A 24623-nucleotide genomic window follows, 5' to 3' on the forward strand; every position below is an offset into this window, starting at 1 on the left:
TTCTAGGAAAGAATTTCCACAGGTGGAGGATTTCCGGCATGATTAGAAAAACGACTAAAAAAAAAAAAAAAACAAGTCTTTTCTCAGGTGAAAGTAGCGTAGGCTAAACAGAATTTCCCAGGTGGTATTGTCCACAAGGAATTATTTGGCGGGACGGCATTGTCTGGGGGAAGAAGGATCTTAGGTGGGAGGTACTTTCCAAAGAGTAATTTTCATGGGGATGGAATTTTCCGTAGAGGGGAGAGGCATATTTTCCAGCAACGTCTGAAAAACGATCAGAAATTGAAAAAAAAGCTATTTGTTTCCACTAAGAGTTAGGAGCAACATTAAAACTTAAGAACGGATAGGAATTTTCCGGTATATGAAGGGAGATGTCTCTTCCTTAATACCTCAACTTTTACGCTAACTTTTGACTTTTGTCCCAATTCTTTAAGAACAACTCCTGAAAGACAAGGGCCGTTTATTTAGAGCAAAAACTTTTTTGAATAACTTTGGCTTGAATAGCGAAGTATTAAGCAGGGGTTACCCCCTCGAATACGGAATAGTTTCTGCTCTCTTAAGTTATAATGTTGCTCCTTGCTTTCCCTTGAATTTTTTTTTATTTAATTACTGAAAGACAGAACCAACTCTCAGTGGAAAATATGGATATGTTACCGATTTTGAATAACCAATAATAGCCAGTAGTTTATTTTTCTTTATCCCAAGCCTGAGTAATTCCAAATCTGGGTTTTAAGGATATTGATTTACGTAGCCTAATCGTAGTTTTTTTATATTTTATTATAAATCTTTAATTACAATTTTTATTATTGAACTTAGGCAGAACCAAGAGTTAATCTAAGCAAAAAACTTATCTGAAATATCGAAATCGATATATCGTTTAATCAAATTATCGCCCAAAACTAGCCCTAACCTAATCCCATGTCGTCCTTAAAAGAAATTATATAAGAAGAGTATGCCACAGTTATGAATAGCTAGAATCTAAAAAAAAAAAAATGCTTACGCAGTCTGAAACAGTTGTCGTAACTGGAAATCGGAAATCACAGGTTTCACAAAAACTAAATCCAGACATTTCATCATCCACCGGTTGAAAAAGTGGTTCAACCGGAGATTCGACCGGCACTGTACTGGCGAAGCGATTGCAAACTGCTTTGGCCGAAGGCTCCCGACCCTGTACCTTGTATCTATCTACCCTATTCTCAACCTCAGGTGTTAGTTGCATTTGTTTCCTGTATGTCTGTACCTAGAATTTTGGAACCCATCAGTAGTTCCCATTACTAATTTTAAACCATGCCAAGGGGAAAATGATATTTTTTATCTGACTTTGAAATCGCCTCCAACGCTGGAGGTTAATTTTCTACTAGAACCTAACCTTCAGAATGCCTGGTTGCTCTTCATGCCCCAGAGCTCCGTTTCTCCATGACAATTGAATGAAAACTTTTGAGAGCAAGTATAATTCAGAACGGCTCCTATTCAGGAATGCTTCTGATGATAATTGTTCATTAATCGGTAGAGACCCGTGCGAAATAACCATGGCAATTGGCAAGCCTATTAGACAAGAAGAACAGGAAGAATCAAGAAAATAGTGAGGGAGTGGTTATAATTTTTGAATTTACTTTTTTGTTTTTCTTTCATCGATGAGAAGTGGTGTGGTTTGGTGGGCAATTGACTTAAGGGATGGAGATGGCTCGGGTATAATTAGATGGTCATTGCAACACTGTTAATTGCTCCCTACCTCTTCCTTACCTCAAGAATAGGCGCAGTACCCAATTTCGCTGTGTGAGATTTCATTCCTTGTTTTGTCCTTGAAGAATTAAGACTTTTTTATACTTATATCTACGTACCTTCTAAGGAATATATCTTTTAAAGAAAATAGGATGTTAGATAACATCTGCTATGTTTGATTCTAGAGTTTACCACTCACAAGTTGGGAGGCGTCTTGAGGCTTTGTCCATATTGAAGATTGGAGGGGTATTCTTCTCCAGGTTATAACTTCAGGTTATTCTTCTTCCTAACCTCTCCTTCTCTCTAATAAGGCACAAAATGGAGCATTGGCCCTAACAGTTGGGATTTTTAATCACGAAAGTTATATGTTGACTTCCTCAGTGAGAATTAATTTCTAAACCTATGACGATTTTTGTCTGTTAAGCTGCATGTATTATAGGTTTCCAGAAATCATGTTTCAATTCTGCATCATATTATTCTGGTGCATTTTAGGTTATTCATTCCCATTTCATACCCTTTCATTGAAGTTTTATTATTCTTTTCTTTTGATTTGTCTCCTGTCCTTGCCAGAGGGCTTCGGTGCAAACATTTGTAGCTTTTTCTTACCCCTCATTTTGATTAAGGTTTCGATTTGATATTGATAGATTTGTACCGCCGTAGTGCCAGATTTGTTTAAAGTGTCAATAAGATTAGTCTACACTACTCCGAAAAAGGGTAGTAGTGTTCTAAAATGCACATTTTAGGAGTTTCCGACCCTACACACATACCTTGGAAAACCATTTGACATGTTAAAAAATGTTTGTTGTGGTTAGCCATCACCAATATACTTGTGCCCACTTATTATCTAACTAATTTATTTATTTTACTCTAGATTATACAACAATTGAAGGGAAAATAAAGTTTCGTAAACCAACAAACAAAAGGAAGGTTGAAAAAACTCCTGATAACAAAGATAATCACAGCAAAAAAAGTACCAAAGAAGCTAAGAAAAAGCCAACTCTCTCATTTGATGTAGACGAAGAGACTTAGATCAGGCTAGAGAAATAATTATATATATTTTTTTTACAATGCTTTTGTACATATTTTTTTCACGAATATTGCTTTTGAAATAGTGTATAGAATCAAACTTATACAAGGGGATCCGTGACTGGAATCCATTAACCAGAGTAAACTAGTGGTACTATGTAGAATGAAGTGGTTACTGTAAATGTTTTCTCGTTTGGATTTGGTTTATTCCATGGAACAAATCAACACCGTTGACATGAAATTAGAAAATGACAAATTTGCAATTGGACGAACATTAATGTTTGTGCATCACAAGTACTGTTGTACTGGGACCTGTGTCAATTAGCACAATTTTTGGTAAACCATTTTTCAATATAGCAGCTAATAATGCTGCATTTTACTTTGTTAGTAATTTTATATCATTCCAATGTGATAACATTTCCGTTAAAGGTTAAGGCCGTGATTAAGTGAACTTGACAACATCGAGATTCAAAATTGAATTTAGGGTAGTCTTCTGTCTCTCCATTCTCTAGAGGCCGTCAATTGTCAAAAAACCTTCTATTAGCACTTATTCATTCGCGGAAATAGCAGGTTAATTATACCAGCTTGCCAATCTGGTTTCTAGGGCGATCTGAAACGATTCTTTCTGGCAAAAAACTTGTAAAAATTTCAGGTAGCTGAAAATATTCTGTGGGGCTCTTCAAAAACAGGAAAATACATCGAAAAATGGTTGCAATCATCCTACAGAAACAAATGGTTGCTTCATGTTGGTTAGAATTACGGCTAAAGTCAGGACTCTTTTGTCTTAAGAGTGGCCGTTAATGGTAAATCGTTTGTTTAACTATATGTTTTAGATAAAAATGTCTATGTCTATGTCTATGTCTATGATAGTACAGATTTTGTTCTAAAAGCAAAATCCTTCATAGAGTACACTTGTGAAAAAGAGCTAGACATTTTCTAAGATTTCTAAGCAATTAGAGGAAATAGAGCAAAATCATAGTAAACATTTTATAGCATCTTCAAGAAGCTACGGCATGATATTAAAAGCAGTATCTTTTGCCAATGAATACTTGAGTAATTTTAAATATAAATTTTTCAATTTTAACATGGGATTTTCGAGTTCCATCAGTTCACTTTATAACGGCCTTAAGTTTTATTTTCTCCTTGATTTTTGTATTCAACTCAAAAACGCATTTAAGCAAAGTGTACCTTTTGGCAATGAGAATCTAAATGAAACCATCCATCACATACAATTAAGGTCCACTGTAATTAGTTAGTAATTTTGGGTTCGTTCTTAGGTATGTCTTTTATTCCAACTCTTTAGTATTTATTGTGTGTAAAAGAGCTACAAAGTTAAAAAAAACTGTCGTGTATTTCAGACGGTAAACATAGAAGTTCAATCAAAGTCAAAACTTTTTACATCTTGTAAATGCTTATGTTTCTAAATGATTATAATTATGGCTCCATAAATGCTCAGTGGTCTGACCCTTAACAGATGTAAGTGGGGGAGTAAGAAGACTTTTCCTGGAGATAGGGGAAGCTTTAATCATGGAAACGTGCTTTGGAGTAATAACTTCTTTGGGATATATATATATATATATCTAATCTATCTATATATATATAAAAATAAGTTGTCTGTGGATGTGTCTGTCTGTCGGGTGACGTCATGTTTGTGTGTTGACTGACGTCATGAAGTTAGTTGTCGTCATTTTTGTCATGACGGTGACGTCATTAAAGATATTTAAGACATGCGTTCACGTAGAAATCTATTAATGTTTAACTTTAAAATGACTGATGAACTTACAATGGCAACAACCGAGGAAGATCCTCAAAGAGTCTATGCCAAAAAACGTGCTGCTGATAGAGAAAGTAAGAAAAGAAAGCCCGCCGAGGAATCAAAAGAACAGCAAGGAAACAGGCTTGAGGCGGATAGAGAAAGTAAGAAAAGAAAGCGTGCCGAGGAATCAAAAGAACAGCAAGGAAACAGGCTTGAGGCTGATAGAAAAAGAAAGAACAGAAAGCATGCCGAGGAACTACCAGAGCAACGCGAAACCAGACTTGCTGCTGAAAGAGAAAGTGAAAAAAGAAGGCATGCCGAGGAACTACCAGAGCAACATGAAACCAGACTTGCTGCTAAAAGAGAAAGTGAAAAAAGAAGGCGTGCCGAGGAATCACAAGAACAGCAAGAAATCAGGCTTGCTGCTGATAGAGAAAGTAAGAAAAGAAACCGTGCCGAGGAATCAGAGCAACCTGAAAGTTATCGCCTGGCATTCAGGTACAGCCCAGTCGATGATTATAGCTTGAGTAGATGTGTTCAAATCGATGATTATAGCTTGAGTAGATGTGTTCAAATCGGGACTATGTCTAAAATTTATCCCTATTGCAAGGCCTTGAAATTCAATGGGGAACTACCAGAGGAACTACCATGCCGAGGAACTACCAGAGCAACATGAAACCAGACTTGCTGCTAAAAGAGAAAGTGAAAAAAGAAGGCGTGCCGAGGAATCACAAGAACAGCAAGAAATCAGGCTTGCTGCTGATAGAGAAAGTAAGAAAAGAAACCGTGCCGAGGAATCAGAGCAACCTGAAAGTTATCGCCTGGCATTCAGGTACAGCCCAGTCGATGATTATAGCTTGAGTAGATGTGTTCAAATCGATGATTATAGCTTGAGTAGATGTGTTCAAATCGGGACTATGTCTAAAATTTATCCCTATTGCAAGGCCTTGGAATTCAATGGTGAAACAATGGGAATGTGTTGCGCCTCAGGAAAAGTTAAACTTCCTCTATTGGCTGCACCACCAGAGCCATTGAAGACTTTCCTTACTGGAACTACGTCAGAATCTAAGCGTTTTTTGTCAAAAATCAGAAAATATAACATGTTTCCAAATGACGTCGTTTGGAGCCCAAATCGAAAATCCAGATCAATTTATGTCTACTTTCAAAGTAAAAGGGCAAATTTATCATAGAGCAAGGTCCCTTCTACCATTCTCGGGCGAGAATCATAAATTTTTACAATTGTACTTCATCAGTGATAGAAATTCTGAATTGAATGCACGTTGCGAAATTTCTCCCAAATTTGAAAGGACAATCGTTTCACAATTGCAACATCTTTTCCACGAAAATAATAATTTAGTGGGTCTGTTCAAAACAGCCATCGATTTGATGCCTACTGATACGCATAAAATTGTTATTTCCGCTGACAAAACGTCTCCTGGCCAACATGTGCGTAGATACAATGCTCCAACTATCGACGAAGTGGCAATCGTTATGGTCGGTGATCAGTTTTTACCTCGAGATATTATTCTTCATAAGCGAAACGCTCAGTTGTTAAGAATTGCTGAAACTCATCGATGCTACGATGCCATACAATATCCTATCATTTTTTGGGATGGAGCCGACGGCTATCACTTTAATATTAAATTGATGAATCCAGCCACTAACAAAGAAATGAATAAGAAATGCAGTGCAATGCATTATTATTCCTATAGACTAAAGATTCGGCAGGATGAAGAAAATTATATTTTAAAATACCGTGAATTGTTTCACCAATACGTCGTTGATATGTATGCTAAAATTGAATCAGAACTTTTGCTATATATCCGCCTGAATCAGACCAAGCTCCGCTCTGAACAACACATTCATTTGCGAGATGCAGTTGTAAATGACGGTAATACCACAAACGTGGGAAGATTAACAATTTTACCTTCGTCATATGCTGGCAGTCCCCGTCATATGCATGAATATGCTCAAGATGCTATTGCGTATATTCGTCTCTATGGTCGTCCAGATTTATTTATTACATTTACATGTAATCAATCTTGGGACGAGATACAGCAGCTTTTACTTCAAGGACAATTGGCGGTTCATAGACATGACATTACGGCCCGTGTCATCCGGCAAAAGTTGAAATCACTGATAAACTACATAGTAAAACTTGAAGTGTTTGGGTCAGTGCGATGCTGGATGTACTCAGTGGAATGGCAAAAACGAGGTTTGCCACACGCACATATACTAATCTGGCTACATAAAAAAATTACTTCGAACGAAATTGATGATGTGATTTCCGCTGAAATACCTGATGAAAATGTCGATAAGGGGTTACATGATATTATTGTAAAAAATATGATACATGGACCTTGCGGTGCACTGAACAAAAATTCACCATGCATGGCCAAAGGAAGGTGCACAAAGCAATATCCTCGACTTTTAGTATCCAACACAATTACTGGCAATGATGGTTACCCACAATATAGAAGAAGATCTACTGAAGATGGCGGTAAAACAGCAATAATAAAGAAGCGTAACGGTACCACCATCGAACTAGATAACCAGTGGGTTGTTCCATATTCCCCGTTATTATCAAAAACATTTAATGCACACATAAACGTTGAATACTGTAACTCCGTAAAGGCAATCAAATACATATGTAAATACGTCAACAAAGGCAGTGACATGGCAGTTTTTGGCTTGCAGCCCGAAATCATAGATATCGACGAAATCGTACAATATCAGGCTGGAAGATACATAAGCAGTAATGAAGTAAGTCAAAAATGTCCGAAGATATACTCCATCAAAAACAGTTAGAGACGTCAGATATGGCAAACAAACCTCTTCAGGATTTGGGAATGCCTTCACCTAACCGTATCGCTGCTGTTTCGACATGTGTAAAATTGGATCGTGAACAAAGTTACAGTACGAGTGATCTATTGTCGTATGTACAAAATAACATTTCCAAGTTAACGTCGGAACAAAAAGACATTTATGATACGATAATGCATTGTGTCGATAACAACGTTGGAGAAATTTTCTTTTTGGATGCGCCAGGAGGTACTGGTAAAACGTTTGTGATAAAACTGATTCTGGCATCAATTCGATCAAAAAATGATATAGCGTTGGCAATTGCGTCGTCTGGAATAGCCGCAACATTGCTGCCTGGTGGAAGAACTGCTCATTCCGCTTTGAAATTGCCTCTGAATTTGCATTCTACAGAAACTCTCACGTGCAATATTTCCAAATCATCTGGGATGGGTAAAGTATTGCAGTAATGCAAACTTATTGTTTAGGATGAGTGCACAATGGCACACAAAAAATCGCTCGAGGCTCTGGATCAATGCTTGAAAGATTTGCGAGGGAAGTCGAAACCTTTTGGCAGCACATTAATATTGCTTGCTGGAGATTTCAGGCAAACATTACCTATAATACCGAGATCAACCCCTGCAGACGAAATGAATGCTTGCCTGAAAAATTCTAATTTATGGGCACACGTTAAAACATTAAAATTAACTACAAATATGCGTGTCCGATTGCAAAACGATGACTCTGGTCAAACATTTTCAGATCAATTGCTGGCAATTGGAAACGGAAAGCTCCCAGTAGACTCAATTTCAGGACGTATACAACTACCTGCTGATTTCTGTAATTTAGTGACGTTCAAAAATGAATTGATTGAAAAAGTATTTCCGAATATTCTAAACAATAATAAAAATAATAAATGGCTAAGTGAAAGAGCGATTCTTGCACCCAAAAATATAGACGTCCACGAAATCAACAATATCGTTTTGATCAAGATTCGAGACCAGGCAGTCCTTTACAAGTCAGTCGACACAGTTTTGGAACCAAATGAAGCGGTTAATTATCCATCTGAATTGTTAAATTTCGTGAATCTTTCAGGGTTTCCACCACACGTGCTACAACTAAAAATAGGCATACTTTTAAGAAATATCAACCCACCAAAGCTTTGCAATGGCACGCGACTTGCCGTAAAAAAAACAATGGAAAACCTAATAGAGGCCACAATCTTGGCAGGGCCTTTTGAGGGTGAGGCTGTTCTTATTCCTCGCATTCCCATGATTCCAACGGATCTGGCTTTGTCAATTTAAAAGATTGCAATTCCCAATTCGATTAGCATTTGCAATCACCATTAACAAAGCTCAAGGTCAATCATTAGAAAAATGTGGCATAGATCTTAATACTGATTGTTTTTCCCATGGACAATTGTACGTTGCATGTTCGAGGGTCGGTAAACCTGACAATCTATTTATATGCAGCGACAATTTGACAGCGAAGAATGTTGTATATTCGCAAGTTTTACGCAGTTAATTTGTATTGTATCTATCTATCTATCTATCTATATAAAAACGAGTTGTGTGTATGCATGTTTGTTTGTTTGTAAAAAGAGCGTTTGCATATGACGTCATTATTAGTACATAAGGCTTTGTATATGCACTGACAATGGGAAAGCCAAGAATGCTGTATATTCGCAAGTTTTAAGTAGTTTGAAACACATATATAAATCTATCTATATTCACAGGTGGGACACAGGAAGACAACTACAATGGCGCGTAACTAATATGGCTCGTAACGACTTACGCGCGCGGGGGGGGGGGCTTGGGGGGCGCGAAGCGCCCTACCAACTAGGTGTTGGGGTGGCGCGAAGTGCCACCCCAACAGCTAGTATATATACACATATATATAACACATATATAACAGCTAGTATATATACATATATAATATATATATATTGTTTACAGGTGGGACACAGGGACGCAATAGGGAATATAAATGACGACCGGGACACTCAAAGAGAAAGCGACCGGGACACAAGGAATGTTCAATTAGCAATCAGGGACACAGGGAAACAACAACAACGGGGACCCCGGGGGGCACAGGGGGATATATAAATGACGACGGGGATACAGGGAATGTTCGTTTAGAAATCACCATCAACAAAGCTCAAGGGCAATCATTAGAATAATAAGGTATAGATCTGAATACAGATTGTGTTTTTCCCATGGACAATTATATGTTGCATGTTCAAGAGTCGGTAAACCTGACAATCTATTTATATGCACAGACAATGGGACAGCCAAGAATGTTGTATATTCGCAAGTTTTACGTAGTTAAAAATATATTTATATCTATCTATATTCACAGGTGGGACACAGGGACACAACTACAATGGTGCGTAACCAATATGGCGCGTAACGACTTACGCGCGCGGGGGGCTTTGGGGGGGGGGTCGCGAAGCGCCTCCACCAATGAGGTGTTGCTTATTCAACAGCTAGTATACTTATAAATACATATACCCTTCTGAAAGAGGCGGGAGAATTATTTAAATTTTCCGTTTACACAAGCTTTTGTGTGCCTAGAAATTCAATGTCTTCTTTTTTTCTGCTTCCTTTCTATGAAAGGATTTTTTTTTTCAAATTAAGGAGGGAAAGATGCTTCTAACAGTGCGCTTTTTTCAAGGAAAAATACGTCAATAACAAAAGATCTGGGTAATCAATGTTCTAGCTCAAATATCCATCATTTTCAAACAAAATTTTCAGCCAATGTTTCTAAGTTGTTCTTAATCAGCTTAAATAAAAAAAACAAGTTTTTTTTAAACTAAAAGTAAGGAGCAACATTAAAACTTAAAATGAACAGAAATTACTCTGTGTTTGAAATGGGCTGTTCCGTTCTCAACGCACCGCTATTTACGCTAAAGTTTGACTCTTTCTCTAAATTCTACTTTATTGAACAGTAAAAAACTTTAGCGTAAAGAGTGGGGTGTTGAGAAGGGAACAGCTCCTTTCATACACGGAGCAATTTCTGTTCGTTTTAAGTTTTCATGTCGCTCCTTACTTTCAGTTACAAAAACTAGTTTTTTTTTATTTAATTTCTGGACGTTTTTGAATTAATTGATGTTTGATTTTGGCTCTCCGCACATGAATAATTACATTGAAATTTGCATATTAATTGTTTTTTTGGCTAAATGGCTTTCTCTTAGTTTTCATCAGACGATTTTGAGAAATAAGGGGTGGGGAAGGAGACCTAGTTGCCCTCCAATTTTTCGGCTTCTTTTAAAAAGGCAACTAGAACTTTTAATTTTTAACGAACGTTTTTATTAGTAAAAAATATACATAACTTAAGAATTAACGTACGTAACACACTTCTATATTCTTGTATATTATTATGTATCTGGGGGGGGGGGGTTGTCCCCTCATTAATACCTCGCTCTTTACACTAAATCTTAAGTTTTGTCCCAATTCTTTAAGAATGACCCCTGAATCAGAAAGGCCGTAGAATAAATAGTTGAAATTACTAAAAATACTTTTGCATTAAGAGCGAGGTATTTAGGAGGAGAAGACCCCTCATATGCGTAATAATCTCTGTTCATTTTAAGTTTTAGTGCTACTCCTTACTTTCAATTGAGTAAACTTTTTCATGTTTACTTTTTCATTGTTTTTTATAGTAATGCTAGAAAATCCTGCGCCCTTTTATTGAATTTCTCTTCCCCCGTGACATATTCCTCCAAGGAAAGATTCTCCCACATAGCCACCTCCCCTCAACCCCCCCCAAACCATAAAAATCCTCCTGAAAACATGCGTACACTTTCCAATAACCATTATTGTATATAAACATTGGTCAAAGTTTGTAACTTGCAGTCCCTCCCCCGTGGACTGTGGGGGAGTAAGTCATCCCCAAAGACATAGTTATTATTTGTTTTGACGATGCAGAACAAAATGGCTATCTCAAAATTTTGATCCGTTGACTTTGGGAAAAAGATGAGTGTGGGAGGGGGCATAGGTGCCTTCCAATTTTTTTGGTAACTTAAAAAGGGCACTAGAACTTCTCAATTCCGTTAGAACGAGCCCTCTTGCGACATTCTAGGACCACTTGGTCGATACGATGACACCTTGGAAATAAAACAACAAAAAACAAATAAACACGCACCCGTGATCTGTCTTCTGGCAAAAAATACGAAATTCCCCATTTTTGTGGATAGGAGCTTTAAATTTTTGCTGTAGGGTTCTCTGATACACTGAATGCGATGGTGTAATTTTCGTTAAGATTCTATGACTTTTAGGGGGTGTTTCCCCCTATTTTTCAAAATAAGGCAAATTTTCTCAGGCTTGTAACTTCTGATAACGAAGACTAAATTCGATGAAACTTATATATTTAAAATTAGCATGAAAATCTGATTCTTTTGATGTTCTTTTAGCAACAAAATTCTGTTTTTTAGAGTTTCGTTTACGATTGAGCCAGGCCGCTCCTTACTACAGTTCGTTACCACGAACTGTTTGATAACACAAGAACAAAGTCAACCAATTTCACGAATTTATTCCTAATAATAGTGTCAAAGCATAGAAATCAATAACACAAGATCTGGGGAGTCAGTATTTTAATGAGACCATCTATTATATCCAGATAAGTTTTTCAGTTGATGTTTCTGGGTTATATTTAGCTGGGATATGACTTTCTTTTTAAGTAAAATGTTCAATCAACTTCACAACTGTATTCCTAATGTTGTTATGTGCATTTCAGTAAACAATAGGTTCTAATAATGAAAATTTTAAGAAGGCATCTACAGCCACTCAGAACGTTTCTTCTTCTATTCGCTGTTTTGGATCATTTCTAAGTGATTTTTGTTCTCTATTTAGTAATAAGGTATGTAAAAAACGAATATTTGAATACGTCATCTTTGCTAAGCACACTGTAGACCACTTAAAACATACTCTATTTGATTGTTGCTAACTGCTAACTTTAGAGCATTGCTAACTGCGACTTATTTCTGTTTGAGAATTGAGTAGTTAAAAGGCGCAGAAAAAAATTTAGGCATGTCGTGTATGTTAATTACATCTTTGAAGCCGTAATAAATACTACTAATGGCAACCAAATTCTTAAAAAAAGCTTTATCGATGCTAATGCGAAAAAAGGGGAGTTTTATCGACCCTTGAGCTTTTGTTATCTCATCTTTCAGCTATTTTTAACAAAACGACTATCTCAAAATTTGAATTTTGAATCGAATGAGTCTCCTCCGAGGCTTATCCCCTTCCATATGAAGTTCCTCTGGGAAAAATAAATAAAACATTGGAGTCTTATAGCTTTTGCTATAGGCAATGCTGTAGTGTTGCCTCTGACTAGGGTTACCAACGCTATTATCACCTGATTTTCTTGAATCTAGTGATTTTTGGCGATCTTCTTCTTTAATTTGGTGGCGTTCGTTAAACTTGAAGATTTTCTACAAAATTGGTAGATATTCCAGGCATGGTTGGTTTTCTCTGTTTTATTGAGGTGAAATAATCCATGACTTTCATATTTTGTTTCTGTTTTTACTCGTTATTACTAAAGAATGGTGTTATTTTGGGCTTCTCTGTGTCTTTTTGGCAATCGGGTTCCCTATGGTTACAAATTTGAAACAGTGAACATGTAAAAACTAATTTTTTAATTTTTATGGAAATAATTTTTTTTAAAATAAATTTTCTTTAAATTTGAACATGTCACATCTGTGCTAGCAACGGATCGAGCCTCGGAAAAAGAGCTTTTCAGGAAAAGTAAACACAGTCCCACATGAACATAGATTCAGCGGCCCAGGCTAGGTATTTTTTCAAGGGACTTAACAGTCTCATGTAAAGGGAAGAAAAGATACCTGGTTCTGAACACAACGTATGTTTTGTTTGTGGTATCTTGAGCACACTAAACAGAGTAATTATTATAATTAATTTTGTTTTTTTAGGCTTTCGTCAAACCTACTTGACCTACTTGCCTATGACACATACAAAAACCTGTATAGTTCACCCTTACCAGGACTGAGATTAGGCTTAGCCTAACTAGGTTCCTAACTAGTTTCCATGGAAATTAATATTTAGCATTAAAGTAAACGGACTCTTGAGGGAGAAGTTTAATAGGTTAGATTTTTCACCTGATTTTCTGATGTGCAGAATGTTGACATGGGGTAAGCCTAATTAAAAATCTTTCATGGTTGATACTACATTAAATTTAAGTCAGATAGGTAGAATTTTTTCAGTTCATATAATTGATTTACCAATAAAGTGAAGATGCCACTCGATGCTTTTTTTATGTTTTTTACGAATATAATAATTGCTTCTACTACAAATTCAAATTTAAGCACCTTCTGAGCTCTTAAAAATAACGAATTTTCGATTAAAGTATGAGTTATTGGTCGTTTTCGACAAAACAATACTACATTTTCTCAATGCCAAAATTATTTACAATAAGGTTAGTTTAGGTTAGGTTGTGTCAAAAAGTTCTTAAATTTGAATTTGCGGTAGAGGCTATTATTATATTTTGTAAAGATAATAAAAAAAGGCATCGAGTGGCATTTTCACTCTATTGGTAAGTCAATTATATGAACTGCGACAAATTTACTGTCAAATATTCCTGCTCTGGCTTAGCATATTACTATTATGGATTAGTAGTATTTAAATGAATAAAAAGACTCTTCTCATGTCAAAAAACAGGATTTTTGATCACAATTTCAGTTGTTGGTAGGAATTCAGCTTTTGGTATAAATTTTCTTCCTTTTTGAAGTAGTTGAATGTCTTCGATTGGTGATTTTCTTGGTGAAGAGTTGGTGATTTTTATTTAGTTGTAGTAGCAACCCTGCCTCTGATCCACATAATCTAAAATACCCCTTTCTCAGAACTCTTGTGTCATTCACATTTATTCATATTCATTAGTATGCTCAAACTGAATGTAATCAAAGAAAAGCAGCACTTTCGTCGCACAAGCAGCTATCCACTCTCTGGGAATGTACCATAAAACTACTTGTTTCCAGAGGCGTAATTTGCTATAGGGCAGAGGGCCAAATGTCCCTTCCATACCTCGGTTTACCTGCCTAACCTGCGCATACTTGTTAAACTCTGGATTGAATAGTGACCCTTGTGCACAATATTGTCTACATGCAGCTTGAAATAGCAGTCACTTGTAAATGTTACGCCTAGGATTGTTGCAGAGGAAACAATTGGAAACAGAGCATCTGGGATAGTGATATCTCGCTTGAGTGGATTAAATCGTAAAACTTTTGATTTCTGTTCATTCACTTGTAGACTATTCGACTTACACTGGTTGATGAAGTCTGTGAAGAAAGTCGGGTCAGACTGCTGCTTTGCTACTACATTTTCGACTATATATTTGAGAAGTGCAGATAAGTCATCAACAAACTTGAAACGCTCTTCAAATTCTGCAAGGATAGGGTTAATAACGGCAAGAAATAAAAGAGCAGCTAATTTCGTTCCTTGGGGGTATCCACAGGTTAATTCTGACCACTCAGAGCAGGTATCTTCTGCAAACAAAGGGTAAACTGATTGCTGTCTCCCTAGTAAAAATTCTCTCATTAATAGTAGTATTTGTGTTTTAGCTCCCATTTCCTTCAGATTAGTTAATGCAGTCATGTGTTTTATAAGGTCGAATGCTTTTCGGTAGTCCGCCAGAAATAAGTCGACAGTACTATTAGAAGTGTCCAACCACTGGACAATTAAGTGATACTAGGTATCACTTAGGTGCCGATTAAGTAATGATTAATATTATTAGGATTTAAAGTCATTTTCATTTGATTTGGGAAATTTGGCACAAACTTTGCCCCCCAGGATTATGAAGCGCTACGCGCACGGCTGTGACCACGCATACACAAATGTTTTGGGTTTTGGTTTGCACTTTCTTTTTAGCAAAAATGTCTCTTTTTCGGCCTTGTTTTGCAATGTATCTAGATGGCGGTATTTGGCAACACTGGAAAATGAAAGAAAACTATTTTTAAACCTTGAATTGCACAGTAGTTTACAGTTCTGATGCTAAGTAAGTATTAGGCTATTGCTATTATTTTGAAAAAAAATGAAATTGTTGTGCTATTCATTACACTAGAAAATGGATATAATAATCAGGTTAACTTTGACAGATCAAATTACTGACCTAGGATTAGCCTATGCTAAGGAGAACATACCACTTGATGCTTTTTTTTCTATTCTTTCCAAAGATAAGTTAACATTCTAGTTGAGTGACTTCTTGATATCTGATAAAAGGGTTAGGTTAGGAAAATGAAACTTTCAGGGATGGGTCTACAGGCTCAAGTATATCTCAGGAAGGTATTTTAAAGTACCCGTCTCCATTCCTTTTCCCTCTAGAAAGCCCTGAAATTTGCCTACATGACAGGTCTATACCTATTGAAATTTTTTGACCATCATGTATATTCACAACTTTGCTCAATCCCAATTTATAAGGTTTTAAAGATTTGTAAATAGGCCTACATTCCCTAAATGTTGAAAAAAAAACATTGATATGGCTCAGAATTCTACTGAAATAACAGGAATTACATTTTCACAACTAAAGGCAGAGAAAACACAACTGGTAACTGAAAATTAAGATAAAATGTTGTTTTGTCAAACAGTATAACTGGCTTTCATATAAAGTGAATATAACACTTGATGCCTTCTTTTTTATGCTCTTTACAAACATAATAATTGCTTCTACTGGAAATTCAGATTTAAGTACATTTTAGCTCTTAAAAATGACAAATTTTCAAAAAATTATGACAGTTCATATAACTGACTTACCAATAAAGTGAACATACCTCTTGATGCCTTTTTTAATGTTCTTTACAAATATAATAATCACTTCAGTTGAAAATTCAAATTTAAGCACTTTTTGAGCTCTTCAAAAAGACAAATTTTCTATTAGAGTATGACTTATTGCTCATTTTCTGCCAAATAATACTATGTTTTCTCAGCACCATCTTTTCCATTGAAAACGATAATGCTACATTGTCTCAGTGCTAAAACTATTTATAAAAAGGTTAGGTTAGGTTAAAAAGTGGTTAAATTTAAATTTCCCGTAGAAACAATTAGTATATTTGTAAAGAGCATAAAAAAAGGCATCAAGTGATATATTCACTTTATACAAAAGCCAATTATACTGTTTACTATAAATTTACCCTTCAAAATACCTTCCCAGGATTTACTTTAGCCTGTAATCCCATCCCTAAAAGTTTCATTTTCCTAACCTAAGCCCTTTCTGAGACAGTAAGAAGTCACTCAACTAGAATTTTACCATGCTATTAAATGCACAAATGCAAATTAAGAAATTACAAATACTGTACAAAAACATAAAAAGATAAAAACAAAACATTTTTATTTCATCTTCAAAGGCACAATAATTCTAAAATCATGCTAAAGAACTTTGCTTGTGATAATAAACTATGTACTCACTACATATCTTGCAAAAAATATATCTTACCTATGAATGTACCTTAGGGTTGTTTGTCTGTGAGTAAAGAGAAGATTTCTGTGTTGAGACAATGGCAGATATAGTTTTGTAAATGCTCCTTTCCACAAATTTTCAACTTGTTTTGCCTTCTCCCTTCCCTAGCCTCTAGCTCCTTTCTTATCAGTCATGCAAAAGCAGTTGTTCAAGAGGGTTTCTAGTTTCTCCTTGTGATCTGTTATTACACATGATATCTGCTAAATAGAAAGTCATTTTGCCTATTCAAAGGAAGTTAGAAATTAAAAAAAAAAAATGAAAGTGGCTTCTCAAATAAATAGTTCTCAAATATGGGATTGGTGAAACAACTATATGGGATATCATAAAACAAAAGGACAAATTGATTTTGTTTGCTTTGTTATCAGACAGTTCATCTGCAAAGAGAAAAAGGAAGACAGTGAAGGGCTCAATATGTGAAGTTTTGGATGCAGCATTACTGGAATAGGTATGTCAGATTTGCAGTAATAATACACCCATATCAGGACCATTAATTTCTGCAAAGACAAAGCATTTTTTTGAACTGCTTGGGTTGCATGGATTTGATGCAAAATTTATTACTAAAAATATTTATAATGGAGAAAATTTATAATGGAGATGAATCAGGGATGTTAGAACAAGGAAGAACAAGAACATTCAAAGGAAGTTATAAATTAAAAAAAAAAAAATTGAAAGTGGCTTCTCAAATAAATATTTGTTTCTCAAATACAGGATTGGTGAAACAACTATGTGGGATATTGTAACACAAAAGGATGAATTGATTTTGTTTGTACTGCTATCAGATGGTTCATCTACAATGTGAAAAAGGAAGACAATGAAGGGCTCAACATTTGAAGTTTTGGTTGGAGCATTACTGTAATGGGTATGTCAGATTGACTGTAATAATAAACCCATATCAGGACCATTAATTTGGGTGAATAAGAATGCTTTCAAAATTGGTTTAAAAAGCACTTCATGCCTGAGGTTCAAAAGTATCTTACCTAAAAAATATGCTACTAAAGGCTGTGCTTCTAGTAGATAATACCATGAGTCATCCAGCAGAAGTTTTAAAAACAGCTGATGGACAAATTGTTGTTAAGTTTTTACTGCCTAATGCAACTGCACTCATTCAGCTGATGGATCAAGGTGTAATAGCAGCAACAAAGAAAATTTACAGGTTGAATTTGATAAAAAAAAAAGAAAGATTGACAAGAAAATTTTTCTATATTAGATAGTATATGCAGCTGCAGGGAAATCAGTTAAAGCATCTGTTCTTTTGAGGTCATGGAGAAAACTGCTGCCAAATATGGAAAAAATTTTAAACAATAATGTAACAGCAGAAGATGACAAAGAAGACATTGCTAAATTGGCTGAAATGGTGAGAAATGCTCCTGGAGAGCAAAACATAGATGAAATAAATATTATCAATTGGATGAACTGCAATACCAATGACCCTAGCTTTGAACTCCTCATTGATCAATAAATTGTTAACAGAAGCAAATGATGATGCACTAGGAGAGGAAGGCAACAAACCAACTACAGAAAATGGGATAACTCATGACAAGGCACTGAAACATGCCACCTGTCTCCTTGATTAGTTAGAACAAGATAGTTACATGCTATTAGAACTTGTTTTGCAGAAAAATTCAGTCCCAAATAAAAAAGAGTTATATGACAAAAAACAAACACAAGCAACTGATTGTTTTCAGAAAGTTTAATTAGGACTTTGAATTTTTTTTCACATATTTTAAAAGTATAAATAATACTATGATTTTGTTTATCTTTTTTGTTACTACAATGTCATTCCATTTATTATTTGTTTTCTGTTATTTTGTTTTAATAAGTGTAATATATGAATTATCTACAACAGGGGTCTCCAAACTATGGCCTGCGGGCCACATCCGGCCCACCATATAATTTCATCTGGCCTGCCAAACAAATCCCCATGTGTTGGCCTTGAAAAAAAAATTATCGTATGACTGGCATCACAGGATTATTCAAAGCTGGGGCTGTTGACTGATGGCACTCAGGTGGCTCAGCCTGAGTTAGTTTCCCTCTCTTGATTGTGTGAATCACAGATACTAGTACTGGTAGGTATGTGTTGTGAATTACAACCAATCAGTTGTGTGTAACTGTATATTGCAGAGATAAAGGGCAAGTCGGGCTTCGTTGTATTATGTGCAGTTATGTGAGATAGAGCGTGGGGGTGAGTGAACTGAGGTGTTGAGAGGGTTTGATCATTAATGACGTGTTTCGAGCAGTGTTGTCATTGGCTGTGTGGTGTATGGTTAGGGTGCTTTCGCATTACAAGCAGAGTCGAGCAGAATGGAGCTAAGCGGCATTGTTGGGCATTCACATGTAAGCAGAGCAGCTGCCTTCACAACGAACCATTCGCTATGGAGGATTTCTTTTGCTTTTCAACACCACATACAAGCTGTTTTTCCTGTACAATTATTTTTGTCTATTTTACCCTTATGTTTTCAGATATGGAAAATACAAAGAAAAGGAAAAAATAACGAATGGAAAGTAAAGTACTTTTTTGTGAAAGCAAATAATAAAGCTTTATGCCTCATATGTAGAGACAGTGTTTGCTGTTCTGAAGGATTACACTATTCGTCAGCACTATGAATCTAAACATGGCTCAAGTTATTTTCACATCAAAGGAGCAGAACGTACTAAAAAGTAGAATCATTTCAGCACAGTCTGCATTCTAAGCAAGCTGTTTTCAGTAAGAAAATATCTAAAAATGAAACTTCAACTAGAGCCAGTTACAAAGTTGCCTATGTGATGGCTAAAAAAAGAAAACCTTTCACTGATGGTAGTATCATAAAAGAGTGTATAGTGGAAGCAGCAGGAGAAGTATGTCCAGAAAAAGTAAACCTCTTCAAAATGATAAATAATGGGTCAAATACTGTTGCTTGTAGAATTGAAGATTTAGGAGGTGACATAATTCGGCAAATAAAGGAAAAAACAAAAAGCTTTTGCTGGTATTCTCTTGCTTTGGATGAATCAACTGATGTGTGTGATACCTCTCAGCTCTTAGTATTCATTCGTGGTGTTGATAGTGAATTTAATGTGACCCAAGAATCAGAATCAGTTCACAGCATGCACAACACAACAACTGGAAAAGACATTTTCAATGAAGTAAGTAAAACTATAACAGAATATAACCTGGAATGGAAACAAGTGCAGTGTGTGACAATTGATGGAGGAAAGAATATGTCTGGGACAAAACAGGATTTGTTTGGGCAAATCACAACTGCTTGCAAGGTTGGAGGATTCTCAAAACCCCTTTTTTCTGCATTGCCTTGTCCATCAACAAGCATTGTGCCTAAAATATGTTGATATGTCTTGTGTCATGAAACCGGTTGTTTCTCTGGTTAATTTCATTAGATCTCATGCACTCAACCATCGCCAGTTCCGTGATTTCTTGAAAGAAATTGATTCGGAGTTTGTTGACTTGCCTTGAGCAGATAGATGGCTTAGTTGAGAACAGATTTTGCTGCATTTCTTTGAGCTCAGATCACAAATTTATTTATTTCTCACAGAGTAAAATAAAAACAAACCTCAGCCATTATTATCAGATTATGAATGGATTTGGAAATTGGCATTTTTTGCAGATATGACAAGTCATATGAATCACTTGAATCTGAAACTGCAAGGCAAAACAAATTTGATCAGTGACTACTTTGTTCATGTCAAGGCATTCAGAGCAAAACTTGCGCTACTTGAAGGCCAGGTGAAAGTTAAGAATTTTGCTCATTTTCCATGTTGTAAAAAATTTCATGCAGAAAGTAAAGTTGAATTTCCTTCTTCATTTGCAAATGAAATAATTTCAGATTTTAAAAATCTGTTTCAGGAGCAAAAAATCAGAAATTTAAAAAAATATAATCAGGCTCTTTCATAATCCATTTGTCTGCAATACTGAAAATCTTCCAACTCTATTTCAAATGGAAATGTCTGCAGCCAGATCAGTTTCCAAATTGATAAAGTTTGCTCGTAGTTTTGTGTCCATTTTTGGTACAACTTACTTGTGTGAACAAACATTTTCCAATATGAAATATGCGAAATCTAATTATCAAGCAAATTTGTCTGATGATCATTTGAATTCTATTCTTACAATTGGCTCATCTAATCTGAAACCTGATTTTAATTAAATTTTAAAGTCAAAACTACAGTATCATTCGTCACACTAATTTTGTTGCATAAAACTAAAGGCAGAAGTCTATTTAGTTTACCCTGATTTTTTCCAACAAGATATGTTTTAATTTTTTTATGTTTATACTCAAATATTTGAGGAAATTAAATTACTGGCACTGATTTGTTTGTTTTTTTTTTCTCTCATTTTTTATCCCTTCGGCCTGCATGAATATGGGAAATATATAATATGGCCCTTACATTGAAAAGTTTGGAGACCCCTGATCTACAAAATTCGATTATTCACAGCACTAATGAGTCAACTATAAGGTAATATAGGTATCAACTGTACCTACATCCACTCCTCCCTCTAGAGGGCACTGACCTTTAAAAAAAAGTTGTTATAAAAGTAAAATCTTGCAAAATAGATCTTCTGCTTAAATAAAGAACAAGAAAAGGTCTTAAAATACATTTCCTAAATTATAAAAGAAAAATATTGATATGCCTTAAAGTTCTATTCAAATAAAAGAAATTCTATTTTCAAAGCTAAAACCAGGGAAAAATAAATAAGAAAATTTAAATTAAGGTAACTGCTTTCCAAGATAGCAAAAAGTAGCTTGTCTAGAATTTTCCCATTTCCCATGTGTTTCCTGGTTCTGGGAAAAAAATGGATTCCTACAAAGAGGAATTGCAAAAAGTATGATAGATAGTAGAGAGATTGGGAAGAGGTGTATAGAAAATGTGACATGGCAAGTGTATATTCCTTGTTTATGGATAAAATTCTTCAAGGCATGGATTCATGTTGTATGGCCAAACCAAAAGATTATAGAAATCCTGTTTGCCTGGAACCACTTTGGTTCACACTGAAATAAAAAAGTATGATAAAATTGAGAAATATTCTTTATGTAAAGAAAATAAAATTCCCTTCCTTTGAAAATGATAAACCTTATAAGGAATACTAGGCTACTGTGAAGAAAAAGAAACAAGAATTAAAAAGAAATAGTTATTATTATTCCATTTTTGAATTAAATGAGAATAATATATGAGCAAATTGGAAAATAATAAATGGTATACTTTCACCTCATAAGAAACAACTTTCAGAAGAAATTCCAAATGTTATTACTTCTCTGGATGGGCTTTTGTTAAAGGAGGATGTATATATTGCTAGTGGATTTTGTACATATTTTTCAGATGTTGGTCCAAGTATATCTTGGCAAATTAATAATAATGCTAGATCAATTGAAACAACTGAAAACATTAACATGTTTGATACAGTTAACTCAGTTTTCATTCAGGATGATAAATGGAAGTGTATGAGTTAGAAAAAATATTTACATTGCTTGGTCCCTCTGAATCCCCAGGAGTTGATAGAATACCAAAAAGAGCATTAAAATCAATTTTTCCAGTTATTTGTCATGTTTTTCTTTTCCTGCTAAACAGTTCATTTAAAAAAGGAGTTGTTCTCAAACAATTGAAAAAGTGAGATTACCTATAGAATAGAGAATGAACTACAGGCCTAATACCTATAGTATGAACTACAGGCCAGTTTCAATTTTACCAGTATTCTCTAAACTATTTGAAACAGTAATGCATGAAAGAAAGACAAATTCATAAATGAAAATGGAATTTTACCATCTAGTCAATATAGTTTTCATGAAGGTCATTCCACTACACATGCTGTATATCATGCCACCCCAACAGCCTGAAATCTCCCGCAAGCAATATTAATGTGCTGCCAAAGGGTTATGAATTCCCTCGCAAATCTCTCAAAGATTGATCCAGAGCCTCGAGCGATTTTTTGTGTGCCATTGTGCACTCGTCCCAAATAATGAGTTTGCATTGCTGCAATACTTTACCCATCCCAGATGATTTGGAAATATTGCATGTGGGAGTTTCTTTAGAATGAAAATTCAGAGGCAATTTCAAAGGGGAATGAGCAGTTCTTCCACCAGGCAGCAACGTTGCGGCTATTCTGGACGACGCAATTGCCAACGCAATGTCATTTTTTGACCGAATTGATGCCAGAATCAATTTTATCACAAATGTTTTACCAGTACCTCCTGGCGCATCCAAAAAGAGATTTCTCCAACGTTGTTATCAACACAATGCATTATTTTATCATAAATGTCCTTTTGCTCTGACGTTAACTTAGAAATGTTATTTTGTACATACGACAATAGATCACTCATGCTCTAACTTTGTTCACGATCCAATTCTACACATGTTGAAACAGCAGCGTTACGATTAGGTGAAGGCATTCCCTAACCCTGAAGAGGTTTGTTTGCCATACATACGGACAAATCTTCAATAATAACTAAAGTGTAGTTATAAATTTCTGATGTAAGATCAAAAGTCATATCTTGAGTCTCTAGCCGTTTTTGATGGAGTATATCCTCGGCCATTTTCGATTTATATTTTTCCCATAACTCTGTAGGAGCTGAAGGAGAGCAAGTTGTTAGTATGATTCCAAACAATGCACGAATTTGACTTGGAGTTGAAGCTTCGCACGCGTCATTGATGCAGTTATCCCAGTGTTGGTCATTCTCCTGTAAATTCAGAGCTTGGCATGCACTACTGTAAGTCTGATGTATAATACCGTTTACAGTTCTCAAATACTCAAATGACGTCGGACGGGGTACATTCACCAAAAGCAGGCGGAGAAAGAAGCATTCATGTTGATTGGGGTGAATGGTGTAGAGTCTTCCTATCGTGGTATCTTTGAAGATGGTAGGTTGGCCGTCGACTGACTTACCCTGTTTTCGACGTTCAAATACTTTGTTTTTAGCATTCCACGTGTAATACGAAGGCACTTCAGTATACAGCAGTTTTTTTTTTGCAAAAGAATCATTTTGACATAACGAAAAGAAAGCAGTTAACGTTGTATCCGGTGGATTGAGGGCTCTTTGTCGCACGTTGGATTCCAGAAAACAAACACGTCCATTCTGTAAATGAACTGCTAAGTGAACAACAGCTGGACTTCGGTCATGTATCGGAAATGAAAGAATTCGCCAAACAGCTTCATTACTGCTAATGTATCTTCCAGCCTGATATTGTACGATTTCATTGATATCACTGATTTCGGACTGCAAGCCAAAAACTGCCATGTCACTGCCTTTGGTGATGTATTTACATATGTATTTGATTGCCTTTACGGAGTTACAGTATTCAACGTTTATGTGTGCATTAAATGTTTTTGACAATAAAGGTGAATATGGAACAACCCACTGATTATCTACTTCGATGTTGGTACCGTTATGCTTCTTTATTATTGCTGTTTTATCTTCAGTAGATCTTCTTCTATATTGTGGGTAACCATCATTGCCAGTAATTGTGTTGGGTACTAAAAGTCGAGGATATTGCTTTGTGCACCTTCCTTTGGCTATGCATGGTGATTTTTCATTCAGTGCACTGCATGGTCCATGTATCATATTTTTTACAACAATATCATATAAGCCCTTATTGACATTTTCATCAGGAATTTCAGCGGAAATCACATCGTCAATTTCATTAGAAGTAATTTTATCATTTAGCCAGATTAAAATATGTGCGTGTGGCAATCCTCGTTTTTGCCATTCCACTGAGTACATCCAGCATCGTACTGACCCAAACACTTTAAGTTTTGGTATGTAGTTTATCAGTGATTTCAACTTTTGCCGGAAGACATGGGCCGTAATGTCTATGAACCGCCGATTGTCCTTGAAGTAAAAGCTGCCGTATCTCGTCCCAAGATTTATTACATGTAAATGTA

At 35.6% G+C, this 24623-nt stretch overlaps 1 protein-coding gene across 5 annotated transcripts in view; it reads left to right on the forward strand.

The window, feature by feature from the left end:
- LOC136033743 (uncharacterized protein KIAA1143 homolog) overlaps positions 1 to 24623 on the forward strand; it is a 62513-nt gene that overhangs the window by 29436 nt on the left and 8454 nt on the right. Inside the window, exon 3 of one of the 5 annotated variants that reach the window (XM_065714640.1) lies at positions 2594 to 2756. The exons of 2 other annotated variants lie outside the window; for them this stretch is intronic. In XM_065714640.1, coding sequence (XP_065570712.1) covers positions 2594 to 2751 — 158 coding nt within the window. In that variant the 3' untranslated portion in view covers positions 2752 to 2756. Of the gene's footprint in view, positions 1 to 2593; positions 2757 to 15202; positions 15305 to 24623 lie in introns of those variants that run through there. 2 more of the 5 variants (XM_065714638.1, XM_065714637.1) reach the window with 2 other exon arrangements.

This window comes from Artemia franciscana, chromosome 12 (assembly GCF_032884065.1).
Source record: "Artemia franciscana chromosome 12, ASM3288406v1, whole genome shotgun sequence".
Classification (NCBI taxonomy): Eukaryota; Metazoa; Arthropoda; class Branchiopoda; order Anostraca; family Artemiidae; genus Artemia; species Artemia franciscana.